At 43.5% G+C, this 14762-nt stretch overlaps 1 protein-coding gene across 6 annotated transcripts in view; it reads right to left on the bottom strand.

The window, feature by feature from the left end:
* Positions 1 to 1404: 1404 nt before the first annotated feature.
* The window catches only part of LOC107402647 (uncharacterized protein C3orf20-like), a 94581-nt gene continuing 81223 nt past the window's right edge, over positions 1405 to 14762 (bottom strand). The window contains exons 17-19 of one of the 6 annotated variants that reach the window (XR_006065213.1): positions 6832 to 6974; positions 2197 to 2291; positions 1553 to 1675 (exon numbers count right to left, since the gene is read on the bottom strand). Coding sequence is in view for 5 of the 6 variants with exons in the window: in XM_076554635.1 (XP_076410750.1) it covers positions 1450 to 1675; positions 6832 to 6974 (369 nt within the window). In the remaining variant the exon portion in view is untranslated. Of the gene's footprint in view, positions 1676 to 1734; positions 2292 to 6831; positions 6975 to 14762 lie in introns of those variants that run through there. The other 5 variants (XM_076554635.1, XM_042263274.2, XM_042263275.2 and 2 more) reach the window with 5 other exon arrangements.

Raw genomic sequence — 14762 nt, 5'->3', positions numbered from 1 at the left:
TCTGTCGGTCACCTGCATGGACTGTGGCATGCCTGTTCGGCCGCTTCGCATCCTTGTGTGTGCATTTCATGTCTTCCTAAAAACTTGCTAAAAAGTACTCGGTTGAAAATACAAGTGCCCTATATTTGAAATATTAATGTGGTGTTTGTGTGCTGATGTTTCTAGGACCCCTCACTAATGAATTCAACTGTCAAAGAAAAGTTGACTGCCATCCTTGTATGTCGCTGTGTGTGTTTCAGAAAAATGTTGGTCTTTGTTTTTGTGGATTAGTCTGCATTCAGTACACAGGTTTAAAGTTGATGTCATGATTGTGAATCCTGCACAGTAGTTACGAAACATGACTCATTTAGTAAGAACTGGCTCACTTGGCAGGGAATGAATCATTCAGTCAACCCAGTTCTCCTCTAACAACCTATGAAATCTACCTTAATCTTTTCTCTATTAAAATGAGCATCACCAGGCTGGGGAGAGGGCTCCTCGGGGGGGAAAGTGCTTGCTGCAGAAGCACGAGGTTGAGAACCTTCTTCAGATTCCCAGCACCCACATAAAACAGTGGAGTATAATGGGGTACATTGGTAACCCCAGCCCTGGGGGTTGGAGTCAGGAAAAGCCCTGGAACTCTGGCCTGCCACTCTGGCCTAATCAGTAGGAGTAGCCTAAGGAAATACTGAATATCGACCTCTGGCTTAAAACACACACACACACATACACACACACACACACTTGTATACATGTACACACAAACATGTATACACAAATACACAAAATTATTTTTATTATTATCATTATCATTATTGGTTTTTTTTTTTAAGATTTATTTACTTATTGTGTATACAGTGTTCTGTTTGCATGTGTCCCTGCAGGCCAGAAGAGGGCGCCAGATCTCATTACAGATGGTTGGGAGCCACCATGTGGTTGCTGGGAATTGAACTCAGGACCTCTGGAAGAACAGCCAGTATTCTTAACCTCTGAGCCATCTCTCCAGCCCCATTATTGGTTTTTGAGACAGGGTCTCTCTATGTAGCCTTGGCTGTCCCGGAACTTACTACATGGACAAGGCTGGCCTTGAGAGCTGCCAGTCTCTGCCTACCAAGTGCTAGGATTAAAGACATGCACTACCACACCCAGCTCAGAACGAGCATTATTAACATTGGCCCTGGTCCACTAAAGGCTGAGAACTGGCCCTCTTTTGAGCTCCGTTCGGCCGGGCTTTAGTTATTTGATAGTTATTCCCATTCCTACATTTATATGTCTGCTTAAGCGAGCTGGAATTTGCCGCCCTTCTCCACATCCACATGTGTCTTCCAATCTGCAGATGGATGCAGACTGAGAAGACCTCCCGCCTGAGCTCACTGACTTTCTGTAGCATTTCCTAGGACCTATTAGATTGCAGTCTTTGCTCATGTAGAATTACTGGGTTAAATGCCTGCTCTCAAATAAGAATTGTTACTATACAGAAATAACCTTTTTTTTTTTTTTCAACATTTTGCCTTCTCTAAAGTTGGTTCTGTATTGTAATTCTTCTGCAGTAATTAAAACCAGGCCATCGGAGTTAGCTTTGTCACTTATATTTTCTGTTTGAATTGGATACCACATGCTGTTAATAAATTTCTTTGGCTTTTTTTTTTTTTTTAAGAGAAATGCATCTTCATTTCCAAAACGAAGTACATTAAGCCTGGAAAGCAAGAAAACATTAATTATTGAAGATATCTGAAAAGTAATGGGCTTGTAGACTCTAGGCCACAAAGACTTTATTCCTTCATCCGCTAGGTTTTTAACCAGCCCCGTCACTTTCTTTCATTCAGCTGAGGAAGAATATATAAAAGCTTCTTTTATATATGATTTATCAGTATTGGAGCTAAGGTCAATAACCGAGTGACAGAATTTCCACCGTCATTCAGTAGCAGACATGCCTAAATTAGCCTTTAATATATAAAATAAGCAAGATGAGTTTCCTCTCTCAAGTGAAAAAAAAAATAACATTTTCAAGTAAAATTAGACTCCATCTAGAAGCAGCTCTCCTAGTATCCACTTCATTGCACCATTTATGTGCTGTGGGACTCAGGTTTTCATCATGTGCAGTGTGAGTGGTATGTCAGGCTATTTTATAATCAGGCTTCATGCATCGGGCCTCCGGTTATCCATCTTTAAGGAAGGGAATTACGATACAGTAATTGTAAAAAGAATGGTCCAAACCAGTTTCTTGTGTCGACACCACTGTAGAAGAGAGTGCTGCCCGACTTCTCTTTGACTAAACTGTTAGAGGAGCATGGTTCTACCCAGTGCAGTTGCTGTGAACCAAAGAGAAGGAATTCATGTCAGGGCTCACATAGGCAAAAGGTAGCAGAATCAAGAATCGACTTTATACTTAGGTTTAAGTGTGTGATAAAATCCAGGTGTGGTGGCGTATGCCTTTAATCCCAGCACTCCAGAGACAGAGGCAGGTGGATCTCTGATTTCGAGACCAGCCTGGTTTACGTAGTGAGTTCCAGGCCAGCCAAGATTATATAGTAATAATTGTGTGATAGATTAGAATACACACGGTATCTTTAAAATGCAGTACATTGGTATCCACCCGAGTCTGTCAGCAGGGACATTAGTTTTATCCCTGTGTACTGAAAGGCACTTAGCCCATGTGTGGCTGAAGTAGAAATGGTGTTTAGGGTGTGTATACTTCTGGGGTGTGCAAGCTTCAAAACGGGACTGTCTGTAGATGTGGTACTAGACAGATGTATTTATTCTTACTTATTTCCTAAGAGTTTCTTAAAGTAGATAATGTTACTGTTTTAGGCTTTAAGACTTGTCAGTTTTATAACATTTCCTAAAGATTGACTACATACAAATGAGTTTATTGTTGAATATTTCTTCTGAAACAGAAGTATGGCATCTGTAAGTTCACTCCTTCATAAGGACCTAAACAATGTCTCAGCCCTCTTCTCCTTCCAAGTTAGATGACGAAATTGACTGTGTCTCTAAGTCCACGTATGTTCTGCCCTTCTCCCTCCCAGTCTGTACCTTCTGTTTAATACTTCGACTTAAACAGTGCTTACTAAGCACAGTACTAGCATGTGACCATGTATGGAAGGCTCCAAGAACGTCACTCCTGTCCCTGAGAGGTTGGTGTGTGGCCCCGAGACAGCCCTGGAGGCCCACATGGGTGAGAGGCCCAGAAGCCCATTCAAGCCGAAAGCACCCCCAAGGAGTTTGGTTCTGTTTGGGTTTGTTCTAGGTATGGTCCCAGGGATCCCAGATCAAACCAGGCCCCTGGGCCTATCCTAGAACCAACCTAAGCCCGCGCATCATTCCTGGACCATCCAGAGTGTGAAGACTGAAGATAACTGAGGCTGACCACACACCCTGTGCTCACCAAGATTCACTTTTTATATATGTATCCATTGTTTAGCAAGCAGTGGCTGGTGTATCTATCTGAAATCAAAGTGACAACATCTGATAACAACATAAGGTCCCCCCATTAATCAATACTACAGTAGCTTCCCATAATAGAAAGTCTATGTGCTTGTTATTGATTGCCAGTGAGGAGAACTGTTCTTGTGATTTTTGTCATCAGATAAAATAGATTAAAATGTCTATTTTAAGATGCAGCAACTTAGCCACATAACAGCCTTCTTCCCAAATGAATGAATTTTGTTTTCTTAACTATCAGTGACGCTGTATCAGTCACCTTCAACTGTGTGGTTGAGTCACTTTCTGAAAGGTACCTGTCTTCATCTTTTGGCATCTGATGCCAAGTGATTTTAAATTCTTGTTTCAGAGACTAGTATATTTTCCCTGTCACTGAGTTTGCTGCACATCAGAGCTCACTTGAAAAGTTTTCTGTGGTTCCTGAGAGCAAGGTAGGCCGGTACAGTAGAAGTGGGTGAAGCCCTCAGATTTACATCAGAATATTTTAAGAACTTCATTTTTCTTCCTTGCTGCTCTGGATTTTTAAACCATTCTGATCTAGTAAATGTATTATATGGACTCATATCGTAGCAGGTCTTGCTACAGTCAACTGCCTATTTGTTTGTTTTGATTTGGAAGACAGGAATTCTGAAAGGGCATGAAGGAAAACCCAAACTCGAAGATCGTGGTAAGCATTCAAAATGTATGCTTTTGATATTTAGTGTAGACTAGTAAGCTCTCCATCTACAAGGAACTTGAAAGTGTGCTGTTCTACCGATCTGTACCACGTCAGCAAGTTTAGGTCGCCGGGTCACTGTTTAAAATGGGCTGGTACCTGTTGAGGCTCATCTGAATAACTCAACTGCGGCATTGGTACTGCACCCTATCCATACCGCGGATTGTTTTTTATTCCAAAGATTCAATTTTGTGCTTCTCTCTCAGTGTTCTCTTCCTTGTAGAGTTTTCCTTATGGATGACTTAGCTAGCTGTATTTCGTGGCATTGCCTAAAATATATATGAACGTTGTTATGTTGATGTACAGTATGTTTTGTCAGGATTTGCTCTAGTTTACACCATTGATTATGGACACTGAAATGGGAAAGTATGGACTGTTTAATGAGCGTGTGTGTGTGTGTGTGTGTGTGTGTGTGTGTGTGTGTGTGTGTGTGTGTGTGAAGTCAGGGTCTTATATCCTAGGCTAACTTTGAACTTTCTATATAGCTAAGGTCAGCCTTAAACTGCTAATTTGCCTGCTTTTACCGCCCGGGTTCTGGTATTGTAAGTATGTACCACCAAACCTGGCTCTGTTTTCTTGTTGTTGTTTGTTTTGTTTTGTTCTTCCAGACATTTTGTAACACTGACTGGCCTAGAACTTGGTGTGTACACCAGGCTGATCTTGAACTTCTTGCAATCCTCCTGCCTCCACCTCTGGAGTGCTGAGATTACAGGTGTGTGCCACCATTCTTGGCAAGGTTTGGCTCTTCAGTAAGTTGTTGGATGCGTCTCCTCAGTCGTAGAGCACTGGCTGGCCATCTGCAAGGCTCGTCCTGTCTCAGACACCCTCCAACCCCCCAAACAGCCTTTGGAAACATTCTTTCAGATACTTTTTAGTTTCATTTTATGGTTGTTTATGCTTTATATATTAGAACTTGGAACTCTACATTCCCTACCCTAACTGAAGAGTTAAGGTTATAAAATCTTGGTGTGTGTGTGGGGGGGGGGAGCTTTTTTTATTAGGATTAAACACCAAAAATTTTACCATTGCCATTTTTATGTTCAATTCAGGAAATGTTATGCCTCTAATGAAGCATTTCTAGAATTTTTCATTGTACAAATCATAGACTCCTCTATCACTTAGATAAGAGTTCCCCTTCCTCCCCTCCTTCTCATAGCCCTTTGGCAGGCACCTTTCTGTTTCCTGTTATGACCTCAGTTCATCCCATTTAGCGTGTGACTGAATTTCCTTGTTTAGGGCTGAATAATCTACACCTCTACTACACGTTGCTGGTCATTCATCTACTGGTGGCCATTGACTGCTTCCCCTTCTTGGTTATTAAAATAATGATGCTGTGGATACATTCAGATGCCTCCTGTTCAACTTGGTACGTTCTTAGTCACTTTCTGTTTTACCACATCAAATGGCTGTCAACTGTTTTTAAAAGCTTTTAGAATTGTAGGCTTGCAAATGCTGTATAACTGTTCTCAGCTTAAAACAGAGCTAATAAAATCTGAACTGTCTTGTATATTTTTGTGTGTCTCTTTTTGACCCTGCTGTTTGCATCCTGGACAAACGACTAGAAGGAAGAAGTCCTTTCTCTCTTCCTCCTGTCACTGCTTCTCTTTTTTTATAGTATTTCCCAGCAATTGATGCAAGAATAAAAAAGATCGTATTGCCGGGGCAATCCTTTGAGTCATTAACCTAACTTTTGCTTGTTAAATATCTGGTGATAATTTACCAGAGAGAAAACGGTTGCTTAATTTTAGATTATCCAGGTTTTTGTTGTTGTTACAGTTTTTTGTTTGCTCCGGGTATTTTTGTTTGTTTCATTGGTTGGTTGTTTTTGTTTGTTTGTTTTGTTTTGGAGACACTGTTTGAATCTGTAACCCAGTTCTGGCATCAGAGTCCCAGCCATCCTCAGCCTTCTTCTAACTGCTAGGATTACAGGTGTGGACCACCACTGTGCCTGGCTTGAGTTTAAATTTTCCGTTTCCATCATTCCCTCTGGATACAGCAGGTTCTGTCTGTTACCCTCCTGACAGAAAAGATGTGCCAGCATCAAGGAGGGAGTTAGTATCCAGTGATTCAGACCTTGTCTTGGGATATTCCCAGGAGCCTCAGAATAGTCCTGTAAATAAGATGCTGGATAAAGAGAAAGTAGTCTTTCTTGAAACTTTTAAAAATATAAACTACCTTTCTCCAGGAAATGTTTGATCAAGGAGAAAAAGTACCACAAAAAGCAGGTTTTGAAACATGCCCTTGTCTGAGATTTGCTGGTTAAAAGTGTGAATTGAAAGCGGGTGGTGGTGGCACACACCTTTAGTCCCAGCACTCGGAAAGCAGAGGCGGTTGGATCTCTAAGTTGGATGCCAGCCTGGTCTACAGAGACGTTCCAGGACAGCCAGGGCTACACAGAGAGACCCTGTCTTGAAAAACAAGAAAACAAACAAACTATATATATCTGGGGCTGGAGACATGGCTCAGTGGTTAAGAGCACTGACTGATCCAGAGGATCCAACTTTGGTTCCCAGCACCTACATGGCAGCTCACAATCTTCTATAACCCCATTCCAGGGGGATCTGGTGCCCTCTTCCATCTTCAGGAATGTGCATGGTACACAGACATATATACAGGTAAAACATCCATACACATAAAATAATAGAAGAGTTGCTTTAAGAAAGTATGAGATGACATGGGACGTGTGTAGTTACCGTATCCTGAAGTCGCTGGGGAGGAAATAGCCCTTGTGATAATCCTTTCTCGTCTTCACAATTTGCTTTTGAAGGTCATTAGCTGACGTGCTGTACCCATTGAAGATAAAGTTGGCAAAGAGTAACTTTCCTCGAATGTACATCTGGAAAAAGTTAATAAAACGTTTTCAGAATGTAATCTTAAGAATGGTCCTGTTGATTTGAAAGGAAACACTTCAACCTAAAAGCATTCATGTTTATACATGTAAAACAGCATGTATATTCCTAGAGTCTGAGCGTGAGGTATAAAGCTAGGAAGACAGGCCTATTAGCTGTGTCAGACATTCAAAGTGGTCAACCAAAATGCTAATTAAGTTCAAGATGCCAGCATGTGTTCCTAAGCATTATACTGTGTTCTGTTTTCTTCTACAGCTAACCACTAAGACAATACAGAGCCTTGGCGTTTGGAAGTCAGTAGATTCAATTACAAACAAAACAAGAACTCTGCAAATTGTGTGACCCATATTGAGTCACTCATCTTTAAGAAAAAGGCACATTGATTATGATTTGGGAATTAAACTAGACCTCTAAAAACATCTTCCATTCCAAACATTGTTTACCTGGTTTTTATGGAGATGTGTCTGTTTATGGGGTTTTTATGGGTGTTTTATGTGCACCATGTATGTACAGGAGGCTGCAAAGCTCCAAGAGGGTGTTAGATACCCTGGGACTGGAGTTATAAGCAGTTTTGAGCCTCCATGTAGGTACTGGGAACTGAATCTGCGTCCTCTTCAAGAGCCTTAAATGCTCCTCACCACTGAGCGTGTCTCCAGCCCTGTTTCTCTAACTAGTAATGAAGAGGTCCAGCTCTTCAGTATCAAGCCACGCTTGTCATTCCACACTAAGGTGTAAGAGACTCTTAAATCTTGAGACACAGCAAATGATTTGAGATTTTCTTTTTCAGCTATTAGAGATGGGGAGGAGGGGATTCCTTTTACGAGTGGTAAGAGAAGAAAATAATTAAAACTTTAAAAGTTTGTTATAGCACAGAGTTTAATAAAAATAAAGCATGCCTCATGTCTTCAAATCCTAAGAGACTGAAAGTCTTAGAAGTGTGTAAATTCCACAGCTCCACATTATTCCTTTCCCTTTAGATTATATGATCTTTTCATCATGAAGAGGTGTTTTAACACAAGGTTTCCTCTATGGAAATAGAATTTTCTGGCCCATCATTTCTGCAACAAAAGAACCTATTTGCTGGGTCCATCTACATGGCTAGTAAGGGATGAAATGACGTTCTGTGTGGTTCATGGGCCTGAAATACTTTGTCTTTAGCCTTATTCTTTAACACTCATACCTGCCTATTAACCATGAAGCATGTATATTGCTTGAACTTAGAAGGTGAAACTATACATATTACATTATTATTATTATTAATTATTATTATTTTGGTTTGATTTGTTTTTTCGAGACAGGGTTTCTCTGTGTAGCTTTGTGTCTTTCCTGGAACTCACACTGTAGCCCAGGCTGACCTTGAACTCACAGAGATCCACCTGCCTCTGCTTCCCGAGTGCTGGGATTAAAGGCGTGTGCCGCCACCGCCACCACCACCACCACCACCACCACCACCACCACCACCACCACTCGGCATTATAACCAATAGCAACGTTATAATGAAGGACACATATGTGAATATTTTATAAGATCTAAAACACCAAACACTGTTTCTCAATAGTGACAGGGATAATGTTTAGCCAGCACTACCCCCCCCCCTTTTGAACCTAAAATGCTATATAAAGAAGGGAAAGTGTAGCTCTGTGAGTTCAAGGCCAGCCTGGTCTACAGAGAGAGCTCAATGACAGCCATACACAGTGAGACCCTGTCTGGAAGGGGAAAAAAGGGGGTGGGGTGTAATTTCTAAAAAGTGATGAACTGGCAACGCTTCGTCCTGATTTGGTTTGGGCCTTGGGTCTTCCATTCTATTTGGAAGAAAGCTTCCCATGTGTTAAGCTGCTGCCTAGAGCCTAGTGATAAAGAAAGGCACAACAGCGCTGCAGGGTCTGGTTCCGGCAAAGACGACTGTCCCGGTACCATGAGTCTCCACATGGCCCCTGCCTAGCCTAGAACTTGACCGCAAGCCTCTGCCTCTGCCTCCCTAGTGCTGGGATTACAGGTGTGCACCGGCAGGCTTGGCCCCACACTCTTATCTTCATGGTGTGGTTAGGGAATTGCAGCTAGCTTCAAAACCCAGAATATGGGTTGAGGGTGTGGTTTAATACTAGAATATGCACTTGACATGTCTGAGGATGTGGGTTCAGTCCCCAGCACTAAAACAAGATACCTGAGATGATTCAGTAACATTTTAATAATCAAGAAGCCCTCATACTATTTTCACTGTGGGTCTCAGTTTTTGAAAGATTTACTACCCCGGAGATCTATACCATAAGCTATAATTTATATTTGTGCACTTTTATTCATTATGTATAGTTTTTCTGCCTGCGTGTGCACTTGCAGGCCAGAAGAGGGCATCAAATCTCATTATGTGTGGTTGTGAGCCACCACGATGTGGTTGCTGGGACTTGAACTCAGGACCTTTGGAAGAGCAGTCAGTGCTCTTAACCGCTGAGCCATCTCTCCAGCAATTTGTGCACTTTTAAATTAACAAAGTCATAATGACTGCTGCACACCAGACACTGTTCTTGATGCTGAAGATGAATCTACAAAGTTTCTCCTGCTGAGTACTACCTGGGAAATGCGCACACTTGCAAAGTCAGTTGTAATAAGTGCTATACAAAAATAAAGCCATATGGAAAATAGAGTCCTTTTTATACAGGGCAGTCAGATACACCAGGAATGAAGGAAAGCTCCACAGACACCAGAGAGAAAGGTATGCAAAAAGAAAAAGTGTTCCTTGAGGCAAGAATGAGGCCGGGGCTGAAGCCCGTCTAAATGTTGTGGGTATTTTGATCATTCTGACACTCCTGAGACTCCAATGAAGTTTGCATTGAATCAGAGGGCAGAGCTAGCTACTAGCTGACCAAAATTAGCCATAGAGGTCTTGGAGGACTGAGGACAGTTAGACACAGGAAGTAGTAGGGTGGGTCTTAGAGAGGGTCTCGGCCCTTTTGGATGGAGGAATGAGAGAGCAGAGGTCACTAGTTGCTTCTCTGATCATTCAGGTTTTTGCCCCAATACCTGACTCCTGAGTTTTTATTGATAATTAGGTTAAACACTTCAGGGGCTTTTACTCTTCCCTTAATGGTTTCAGAGTTAGAATTCCTGGCCACTCCCCCAGCTGCATGGCCACACATGCGCAGTTCAGTAGCCAAGCAAGGGACTTTATGTCTCATTTCATCGGTGTGGTCACGCAATCGGCACATGTGTGGTGTAGCTCCGTAAGCCCACATGAGCATGTGCAGGGAATCCTTAAAAAGCCGGTCACAGACTCTTCCCCTCTCTTCTGCTCTCTCCTCCTTCCCCCTCTCTCCTTTCTCCTCACCATGTCTGCCTGCATGCCACCATGTCCCACCATGATGAAAATGGACTGAACCTTTGAAAATGTAAGCCACCCCAATTAAATGTTTCCTTTATAAAAATTGCCATGGTCATGGTGTCTCTTCACAGCAATGGGAACCCTAAGTAAGACAATGAGTTTTGGTAGTGGTTGTTGTGGTTTTGCTTTTTGAAACAGGGTCTCACTATGTAGCCCTGGCTGGCCTGGAATTTTCTATGCAGACCAGGCTGACCTCAAATTCACAAAGATCTGCCTGCCTATATCACTAGAGTGCTGGGATCAAAGGTATGCTTCACATGCCCGGCAATAAGTATCTTATTCCTGACTCAGAGCTAAGAAATACTTCACTCATGGAAAGTCTTCCTTCTAGCAAGATGTAATGTAACATCTGTATTCCAACACTTGGGAGACTGAGACAGAAAGATTATAAGCCAAAGACACTTGTTTTTGAGATAGAGGTCTTACTATGTGGCCTTGGCTGGCCTGGAACTCATTATGTAGACCAGGCTGGACATGAACTCATAGAGATTGACCTTTTGCCTCCCAAGTGCTGGGATTAAAACGGCATGTACCACCATGCCCAGTTATTAAAAATACACCTTTAAAAAAACGGCGATCATAAATCTCTGCTTTTCTATTGTTAGTCTGCCTTGGTAGGGTGTCAGCCACGTCCCTGGATGAGACATAAGATCATCCCATCTTCTACTTCTACACTATTATCTGGTCAAGGGTCTAGTATAAAAGCCAATAGGATAGCATTAGGACACGTCAACCACGCTAGGACAGAGTTTTAAGCATCATGGACCCAACTGTTGCAGAGCTGATTTGAATAAAATTTAGAGGTGACACCTGTAAGGTCAAACTGGGTGTGAGAGGGGAGATGCCAGATTATACTGGCTTCAGAAAACATCTTAGGCTTTTCTGGTGCCCAGGGTCAGCTCTCCTGCTTTTCAGCCCTCCAGGGGTTCTGAAACAAGACTAAACCTGAGAGCTTTGCTGAGGCAGAGCAGATGCAACACTAGACCTGAAATGAGGGGGAAGTCTAGGGTCTTGACTCTTTGTGGCCCAGTTTTCTCGCTCTTAGAGGATAATCGTCATAATTTCAGAAGGCCGTTAACAGTTCCACAGAAGATGATGCTCAATGGTACTCATCCCTTTGGACTCTATCTCCGAGCATCCTAAGTTTATACTTTTTCCAGATGGCCTATCAGGCCCAGCCTCCTGAGAAGTGGGGTATTCTCATTGCATAGATACTTGATTCACAGGTTTGTAGCATGGGCTGTTGTTCTAGTGAAAACTTTGGCCTGCTTTTTTTAGTGACTGTCTTCTGGTCCACTTGCTGAGCTACTGATCTCGTCACAGATCACAATGTTGACCAACTTTCCCATCCTCGGATGCCACTGTAGGAAACAGGTTCCTTTGTTTATTTTTGTTTTCAAAGACAGGGTTTCTCTGTGTAACCCTGACTGGCCTGGAACTCTCTCTATAGTCCAGGCTGGGAACTCACAGAGATTACCTGCCTCTGCCTGCCGAGTTCCAAGACTAAAGGTGTGCGCCACCACCGCCCAGTGGAAGTAGGATCTTACAGGTCGTCACTGAATCTTCTTGTTCTCAGCCTTCATTGCAGATATGGGAACCGTGTTCCCTGAATCATGAACACACAGTAAAGTCCTGAGTGAGGATTTCCTTCAGTGGTCAATAAACAGAATGTGGTTTGTAATGAGACTTTCTCTGTCCCGCCAGCCGGCTCCCAAATAATGACACAGAGACTTCTTCTTAACTATGAAAGTTCAACCTATAGCTTAGACTTGTTCCTAACTAGCTCTTATAACTTAAATTAACCCATTTATATTAATCTATGTACTATCACGTGGAGTTACCTCGTCTATCTTGCACCTCCTTTTTCCTCTCCCTCTCTTCCCCCTCTTTCCCTCTCCTCTCCCCTCCACTATGACTTCTTCCTCTTCATCCTCACCGCCCTGTGCCTGTGGATCAGGTTGTAGCTCTCAGCTACTGCTCCAACCCCCATGTTCCTTGCCATGATGATAACGGACTAATCCTCTGAAACTGTAAGCAATTCTCCAATTAAAGGCTTTCTTTTATAAGATCTGCCTTGGTCACAGTGTCTCTTCACAGCAGCAGAACACTAAGACACCTACCTCCCTGAGTTAGTGGTCAGGGAAGCCTTCAGAGGCCTCCCAAACAGCACAGGCTATTGCCATTGAGTCTAGGTTTCCACAAAAACTAAGATAGTAAAAGCCCATGGCTGAAGACATCACTCAGTTCAGTTGCAGGACATAGAGAAATCAAGCTGGAATTGATCCCTAGTGACACTCTTTCTCAGTGCCAGAAGATGCTCTGCAGCTATTAAGGAAGAAAAGACATCAACAGTATTCCTGCAGCCAACCCTACATGCTACGACACCAGCCTGCAAGGCCAGATGTGCCTCCTGATGCAATAGTGGCATTAAGGTTATGGGGGTAACTAACTGTTTTGAACTGGACTTGAGGCCTGCTTCAACCTGTAAATTAGTGTTGCCTTCAACTTGGCCACAGAAACTTCTCTCTGTAGTGGTCAGCACTTAATGCATACTAGGGCAAGGTACTGAGAATAAGTGTCTATGGAGCGCTCAGCACTGATGGGGACATCTGTATCAACATCCCCTCTCCAAGGCTCAGGGAACATCTCAAAGAGAAGAATGTAAGAGCCAGAGGATCGGAGGGATGCTGTGAAACGATACCTTCTGGACATGGCACAGCTTATCCTCATTAACTCACTGCAACTGTGATGGCCTACACAAGATCAGCCAAAGGCTCATGGGCAACATGAACTGGACTCGATGGGTTCTTACACACACACACACACACACACACACACACACACACACACACACACACACGAGGAAATGAAGAAGGAAGGGGATGTGTTTGGGGTTCTGGGGGGGGGGCAGTAGGATGGAGAAGGGGCTCCTATGTCCAAGGTGCATTGTTTATGATTCTTCCCCCCCCCCCTAAAAAAAAAAAAAAAAACAGGGTTTCTCTGTGTGGCCCTTGGCTGTCCTGGATCTCGCTCTATAGCCCAGGCTGGCCTCGAACTCACAGAGACCCACCTGCCTCTGCCTCCCGAGTGCTTGGATTAAAGGTGTGTGCCACCACCACCTGGCTCTTTTATTATTTTTATTTTTAATGAAAGAAAGGGAACATGGGTTGATTGGCTGCCCAGTGACCCAGGTTTGACTGGTAGGTTCTGGTGATGAAAGTTATCAACCATATTCATATTAAGAGAGACTTCATCTCTCTTCTGGTCTGAATCTGGAATGGCCCTCCCGTGGTTTGAGCCTTTGCCTCCACCTTGTGGTACTCTATTAAAGGCGTGGCACCTTTAAGAAGTGGGCCTTGGATAGTGGAAAGAGGTCTCTGGGGGCAGGCCTTTGGAAGCTGTGCCCACCCTTACCTACTTCCAGTCCATGTGAAGAAACTGCCAGTATGTGTTCCTGTCATCAGTGACCACTGTCCCCTCTGCCGATCCTGTTACGATGGCCTGTGACCCTCCCAAACCGAGACTAAGCTTGTCCCCCCGTGAACGGCTTCGATCAGGTATCCGACACAGTAATGACTGTTATTTCCTTTGTCAGCCCCTGCAACACTGTGAGCCTTACTGAGTTCAGCATCACAAATCAGTTTCTTAGCCGTGAGTCTGACCACTGGCTCTTGAATTTGTTATGACAGCCGCCCACAGTTTCGACTCGCCATGTGGTCAGAGGAATTTCTGAGTACAGCTTTGCAGGACAGGCCTCTTGGTCAAGGAGAACCCACATCTTCACTCCTGGGGGTTCAACCAGATAGGCACAATGTAGCTGCCTCTAGGGGTTTTGTACTTGGTATGAAGCCAGAGCCCAAAAAGCCAGGCACGGTGGTGTGTGCTTATAATCCCAGAGCCGAGGAGGTGGAGGAAGGGGAGATCCTGGCTCACAGGCCAGCCATTCTCAATACTTAGCGTGTTCCAGGCCAGTAGAGGAGCCTGTATTTAAGGAGGAGCCGGATGGACAGGGCCTAAGGAGTCACACCCAAGGCTGTCTCCTCTGGACATACATATTTCATGGACATACATATTTGCTACTGCACACACATGCACAACACACACACACACACACACACACACACACACACACACACACACACACACACACACACTAAATAAGATAGACGGAAGACAGCTTTAAATGCCTGTGCCTGTGTTGGTGGGTTCTGGAAATGCTAACGATGGAACCCAGCATCTCAGGCCGGCTAAACATGCACTTTCTGCTGAGCCGCACCCGGCGCTATGACTCATCTTTCATGGCTCTCAGTGGATAAGCTGCTGAGAGTGAGTTACTGTTTAGCTTTTATACCTATTACATTTGCAAGGCTTCTTTCCATCCTTAGTTCAGTTCCTCAAT

Source organism: Peromyscus maniculatus, chromosome 18, assembly GCF_049852395.1.
Source record: "Peromyscus maniculatus bairdii isolate BWxNUB_F1_BW_parent chromosome 18, HU_Pman_BW_mat_3.1, whole genome shotgun sequence".
Classification (NCBI taxonomy): domain Eukaryota; kingdom Metazoa; phylum Chordata; class Mammalia; order Rodentia; family Cricetidae; genus Peromyscus; species Peromyscus maniculatus.
The sequence above is the reverse complement of the archived record's forward strand: the minus strand, read 5'-3'. Positions and strand labels throughout refer to the sequence as shown.